This window comes from Azolla caroliniana, unplaced genomic scaffold (assembly GCF_043228905.1).
Source record: "Azolla caroliniana isolate FFs.n. ecotype wild unplaced genomic scaffold, voAzoCaro1.0.p SCAF_9, whole genome shotgun sequence".
Taxonomy (NCBI): Eukaryota; Viridiplantae; Streptophyta; class Polypodiopsida; order Salviniales; family Salviniaceae; genus Azolla; species Azolla caroliniana.
The window spans coordinates 6,248,611-6,255,597 of NW_028230444.1; the positions used below are offsets into that span (position 1 = coordinate 6,248,611).

At 36.5% G+C, this 6,987-nt stretch overlaps 1 protein-coding gene across 1 annotated transcript; it reads left to right on the forward strand.

Moving 5' to 3' along the window:
• The first annotated feature begins 265 nt into the window (after positions 1–265).
• LOC147860031 (GDSL esterase/lipase At1g71250-like) lies at positions 266–6,987 on the forward strand. Its single transcript, XM_087324546.1, has 5 exons — positions 266–685; positions 4,226–4,353; positions 4,893–5,132; positions 5,763–6,015; positions 6,598–6,987. Exons 1-5 carry the CDS (start codon positions 358–360, stop codon positions 6,786–6,788), a joined length of 1,140 nt encoding a protein of 379 aa, XP_087180672.1. The 5' UTR covers positions 266–357; the 3' UTR covers positions 6,789–6,987.

Below are 6,987 nucleotides of genomic sequence, written 5' to 3' on the forward strand. Positions count from 1 at the left end.
TAGTAAAGTGCAGTACAATTATAAGACAGTTACATGAAAGAGTGGCAACATGGGTAAAGAGCAGATGAGACGATGTACAATAAGTGCCATAGAAAAGGTAGTAGACTCGTTAAACTTAGCAAGGAAGTGTTAGTAAATATTTGGATTCCCTATTTTCAGTACATAAAAGTAGTGGATACACAAAGAGTAAAGGATGTATTAATTGTCTTTTGAGCCCGGAAAAGAGACAACAAGACCAAGGAAGCCCTACTCTCCTCATGATTAGGTTTTCATGACATTCTTAAGGATCTCTTGTACACTCCATATAAAGACTAAAGACAACTTCATATTTGAGAGAGAGAGAGAGAGAGAGAGATCATGATGAAGAATGTAGAAGTGATGTGGTGGGTTGTGGTGGTAGTGTTAGGGTGGCATGTAGTATGTGCAATGGAGAGTGCTAGTTATAATGCTAACACTACTACTAGTACAAGAGTTAGTGAAGGAAACTTAGAGGTTGGAGAAGGGAAAGGAAATGTAAGGAAATTATTCCCTGCATTCTTTGTCCTCGGTGATTCGACCGTAGATGCAGGAAACAACAACTACATCCTCACTATCGCCACGGCCAAGAATCTCCCCTTTGGCATCGACTTCCCTTCTGGCCCCACCGGTCGATTTTGCAATGGCAAGCTCTTCATCGATTTCCTCGGTATGGTTATGAACATATATCTCCCTCTCCATTTCGTGGAAATTCACTTGACACCAATCTCATTCTTACAAAGTCCTCCCAACATTCATGCAAAGTAGTTTGTTCATGTCGCTTGTTGGTTAATCCATTCACATATAAATACATTGTCAATCGCTTCTTTCCTAACATTTTTAGTTGGTTTTTTTCATCCAAACATTTGGTGGTTGATTAATTTGTCACGCGATAAGACACATTTAATACCTCATCTGGACTTTAGTTGTTGATTCGTTAATTCATCTCAACACTAGCTGTTAATTAATTCATACAAGAGCTAGTTAGGTCATAATTATATTGATCAAACCTGAAATGTGCCACATTGAGCTGGTTTGCATGACAATCTCAAAGATGAGTCTTCTACTATCAAACTTGGCATCAATTGGTTGTTAATTAAGCAAATGCCATTAATTGTTAATTAGTTCATGCACATGCCCCAAGAGCTAGTTCTCCTTCCAAAATTTAAATGCTTTGGAATTTCCACTCATCTAATGCCTGAATAATAAACATCACTTGCATTGGTTAACTCATCCAATCATTAGTCATCAATAAATCATCCCAAACCTTAATGATTAAACATTGGATCATAGAACAACATAAAAGTGAATGCATTGATGTCAAGTGTGTGTGTGAGCTTAACCTCGATCTCAAAAGTGCTAGGTTCCCAAGAGGTGATAATCAATGAACAAAGTGGAAGCATGACAAGAAAATATGGTCCTATTACTTGCATGTAAAAGGAAGATTTGTTTTTGGTAAAAAAAGAAGAAGGAAGATTAGTAATGATCAACAATGACAGTGGATGAGCTCCTAGCTAGACATGAAAGTGGTGGAGCTAAATGTAGATATCATTCGTTTTTAAAGAATACATGAGAAATACTTATCATATAATATATCAAATTAAGAATTTATATTGCCTATGTGTCTAGATGTCCATTTAAGCACACAAGGTTAGGTTTTTCAAAGGAGAATTTCTCCAATGAAAAAAAAAGTTTGGTAAATCCTTTCAAGAGGAACAAGATCCCAATCGTGATCAATCTTCATTGTTCATCTAGCTCACGATTTAGGGTTTAGTTGCTATTACTAATGATTTACCTTTTTAACATAGAGTTATGTCTAGATTTAGTTGCTTCACAACTAGATTTTATATTGGAGGACTCTAGGCATTCGAGTATGTGGGTTTTTTTCAATTTTGTTTTTACCTGGGTGCTTATAGTAGTCTATTAGAAGTAAACTTAAGATTCTATCACAATTTATTCAACACCCTAGTTACACATTCCAATAGGCAATTGTGATGGAACATGAGCATCCTTTGATTATAGAGTAAAAATGTGGGTGCCTAGGTTGGCCGTGAGCATGTGATATAGTGGGTTTCTAAAGAGTGACAACATAGAGCCACCGCTAAATTTTCATGGTGTACAACTTGAGAAAGAATTCTAAATTGTAGAAAGAGACAATTGCCATGAATTAAAATGTGTGATCAATCATTGAAATATTATATCCCCAGGCTTGAAGTTGTTAACCCAAGCATTGTCGAAGGGCCATTTGTTAGCATGCATATTAAATGGCCACCCATTTGTGAATTGCACACCATGTTTTGTTTTGTGCGAAAGGACAAATATAGATGTACATACATGGTTTGCCGCATGGCCTTCTTTGGCATTTAGAGTAAATTATTGTTCTTTCATTCTTTGTAAGACATATGGCATCAAATGTCTCTCTCCTTCTTACATATCAGACATTGAAAAGTCTAGAAATCCTTGTTTCAATATTGTGCCGCATTCATGTCGATTCATAGTATTAATAAAGAGACCCTATTCTTATCCTTTTGCTCGAGCCAATATTCCACCAAACCACCATAAACCTTGGTGTTTCAAAATTATTTTCCAAGAACTTACCAAATTCTGAATTTAAGTATATTAAAGCTAAGCATATCTGCCTTTCATTGTAACAAAAAAGAAGATAGGAACAAGGATGTGACGGCACGATCCCAAACAGGATGAACCAAAAGGTGGCACTTACAACACATGATTGCCATTCAAAATACAAAACAACAAAAAGCCCAATCTTTTCTCGACATGAATGAAGGTGTGCCAAACTTTCTTCGAGTCGTGGGAAGGGAAAAGAAGAAGAAGAAGGTGGTGATGGTGGGGAAGTCCAGAGTGCCAAATAAATGTGGTGGAGGACATAAAATAGCGAAAAAAAAAGCACCGATAATATCGATAAATCGATTTAATTGAGTTTTTGGCGGAAAAGTTGGCCAAGGGCAATGACAAGAAGGAACACGTGGTGGGTGCCAGGTGGTGGGAGGGGAACCAGTGTGGGACCACAAGAGATGACCTAACTCATTTAAGAGATATCTAGGTATACATATATGTATGTACAAACAAAAACATACATAATGATATGTACATAGTTAGATAGATAGATAGATAAGATAGTTATAGATAAGTAGATAGATGTACATATGTAGTTATAAATTATAATACATAGATAGTTATAGAGAAGGTAATAGTTATACATAGATAGTTATGTATAGATAAGGTAATTAGTTATACATATATAGTTATAGTCTATAGATGAGTTAAATAGTTAGTTATACATAGATAATCAATACATAGATGAGTTAAATAGTTATTTATACATAGATAGTTATAGAGAAATACCTTGAAATAGCCAATGACATATTTCCACATATTTACTTTCTTGTCCTTCTACCTTCCTCTTCTTCCTCCTCCTCCTCCTTTCTTTGCTTTCCTGTTCTTTTTCTGTATCTCCTCCTCCTGTTTTCTGTAAAAGGAAGAAGACAGGATCGATGATCGACGCACTTATGCAATGATCGTTAGAGAGAAACAAAGAGAGAAAAAGAGAGAGAGAGAGATTAGGGTTTAGATAGGAGAATAGAAGAATCAGAGCGTGCGCCTGTGTAGGTTGATGATACTGTGTACGCGTAGAGAGACAGGGGGATTTCTAGGGTTCAGATGCCATGGCTGCATAAAAGTCGAAGAATGAATGATCCGACAAGCGAACACGGCCGGGCAAGCAATGGGCAGGCCGATGGACAAGCAATGGGCGGGCCGATGGACGGGGAATGGACTCATAGACCCCCAATGTGCACAAACACACATTTGGGCATGACCCCACACTATGCATCCTCTCCTAAACCCCTAAACCCCAAACCCTAGACACCTTCGATATGTCCGAGTCCGTGCATTTTGTTGTGTGCACACCCACAACTTTGGCTCGAGCTCCAATCGTGAAGCTGCGTGGGGGGGTTAACGACGACCGGATCGCTTCATTGCAAAAACCTAATACGTGTCAACTTACTCCTTTTGGCTTTAATTCCACCTACCAATAAGCTATTTGTACCACGTGTTTTGAGCACCGGCCCTAGGCCCTTTTTACCTTTGTGTTCTTATAGGCATGACCGTTTGTGCTCTCTTCCATATTGTTTTATCAAAACTACAATGAAGTTTTTTACCGTTTGTTTAACAATGTGGCTATATTTAGCGGAGGGGATCGGGCTTCCATATCCACCACCTTATTTAGCCCCAACAACAAAAGGACCAAGCATACTCACGGGGGTCAACTTTGCATCTGCAGCATCGGGCATACTACGAAGCACGGGCTTTAATTTTGTAAGTATGGAATAGAAATATGTGTACAATATATCCGGTCACTTAATGCTGGTTCATAAGTTTTGTTATAATTGTTGAGAACAATTTTTGGGTTGTACTAAAGATTGGAATGACACTACGGTAGATTGACACCGATGTTTAAGAATCCACATGAAAACATAGTATCACAAGGCTTGAGTCCCTCGATAGTGAAATGGGGAAAATACTAAAAATAACACGCAAATATATCAAGGTTCCTATAAATATTATGGCTCACCAATATGATTACAACAATCATCATGATGATGAGATGCAAACAAATGAGCAATGTCATGATAGAAACGTCCTTGTGATCTACATAATTCTACTTGATGCTCTACAACCATGTTTTCTAGATGAAAATAACATGCTCAAGAGATATAAAATGGTATTGAAATGTTTGTCTTGAGTTCTTGGTCGAAAACAAAAGTGTGTGTTTTATTTGTGGTGAATTCAACTAGAAAACCAGTTTGAAATCTTGATTTCAATGTTGTAATACACATTTTATTATCTGCTTGTAGATTGGACGAATCGATTTTGATACACAATTGACATGGGTTTCCAACAAGATACAAGAGATTCAATCATTAATTGGCACAAAGGCATCCCAAGAACTTCTTTCCAAATCCCTCTTCTTGATTACTTTTAGTGGCAATGACTATGTCAATAACTATTTTTTGAGAAATAATCCTTTGAAGCTTCTATACCCACCCAAGCAATATCAAAAACTCCTCCTCGAAAAACTTTCAACACAACTAACGGTAATCCATCTTTACTACATTTTAATATTTTTAAATGATGTTGTGACAATGAATGTATTTTGCATGTGTGAGAGGCAACATAAACACATGTACGAACATTAAAGTGGTATTGACGAGACAAAAAAATGTGTACTACTAGTAGATCCTTAGAGCTCATGATGATGGAATGTAGAAAGTAGGTTATGGTTGCGTATGGAAAGCTATTTGGAGAGGACCAGCACGTGAAATCTATGAATAAGTTGTTCGCACATTATCATGTAAAAGCGTTAAAAAAAAAGGTTTTACATCACACAATCAACCTATATTTTCGTGCATTGGAAACTAGGTTAAAATATTGTTAGAAGCGCATGTTGTGCTATACATAGAACATTAGAAAGCCCTATGTGCAAATTAAAACCTTTTGTAAGGACTAGCGGCCTCCTATCAAACGCATGGATTTCCGATGAACAAAAACTCTCTACAATACCTATAAAACAAAGTTTTACCTTAGATGATATCTTACATCAATAAAGCACTTCATGGTCTCCATGTTACATGATGATTTTATGAAAGAACATATTCAGATGCTTTATTTTTAAAACCCATAAAATTCCATTGTTAACTTTCTTGTGATTTTGTTCCTTATTAAAGCAATTATACAATTTGGGAGCCAAGAACATAATGGTAACCAACCTAGGGCCTTTTGGTTGTATTCCATCACAACTAGCAGTAAAAAGCGTTCATGGGGAGTGTGTTGCTTTCGAAAACAAGATCTCAGAAAATTTCAATGTGGACTTAAAATTATTGCTTTCCCGATTGAATTCTCAGTTTCATGATAGTAAATTCATGTATGTGGATACCTCCAGTCGAATCCTTGAATATCGCAACAACCCCACAAAATATGGTATGTTTTTCATGGATATTAAATTAGATTTTGACTGTCTTAACTTAGCAAAGATTAAGTTTTCATTTAGGGAAGGGGCATATATTTTAGGGGAAAGACATTAAATCACCCTAAGTGGTTTGGCATTTACAAGAATAACTCTTGAAGTCTCAAAATATTTAGTAGGATAACCCTACCATTAAGAGTACAATATCTACAAAAGTTAGGGGTATCTTAATGATGTTTTGCGAGACTCGTCTAAAACCAACATGTTATAGTTGAGGCTGTACAATGGGGTGTTTCGGCATGATCATACATGGGTTCACTCTACGCACATTCCTCAAGCATAATTCACATACCAACATTCTACCTATGAGGCTTGAGGAAAGATGCAGTAGATACATTCATTAAATTGGTGTAATTGCATGGTGTTACCTAGCACCTTGGTGCAATAACATGTGTCACAATTAAGGATATTTGCAGGACGTGGATGCCCTATTGCTTCATATTTGTTGAATTAGTCCATTGTTGGGGAGATTCTTTCTTTGAAATTGTGCATTTTGAAGGCTAAACGATGATTTTTCGGTTAAATTACTTGTATAGGTTTCAAGATAGGTAATCGAGCTTGTTGTGGTGGTGGAAGGTTTAATGGGAGACTTCTATGTATACCAACAATTAAACCATGTCCAGATAGAGCAGATTATTTGTTTTGGGATTCATTCCATACTACAGAAGCAGCCAATGTATTGTTGTTTAATTTTATATATCAACAACTTGACGGATTCTTTACTTAGCTCCTGTTCCAAGCAATTTGGAGTACAAAGGATACTTTGGATAAGCACCACAAAAAGTTGGACACTTTCTCTATTCCGTATTTCACTTTATTGTTATTTTATTCTTAGACTTCGTCAGCTCAAGGTTATTGATTAATATTGTTGCACTTAAAATGAATATTCATCCGTGAAATTAATGGATGTCTTTCAGTTGTTTCAA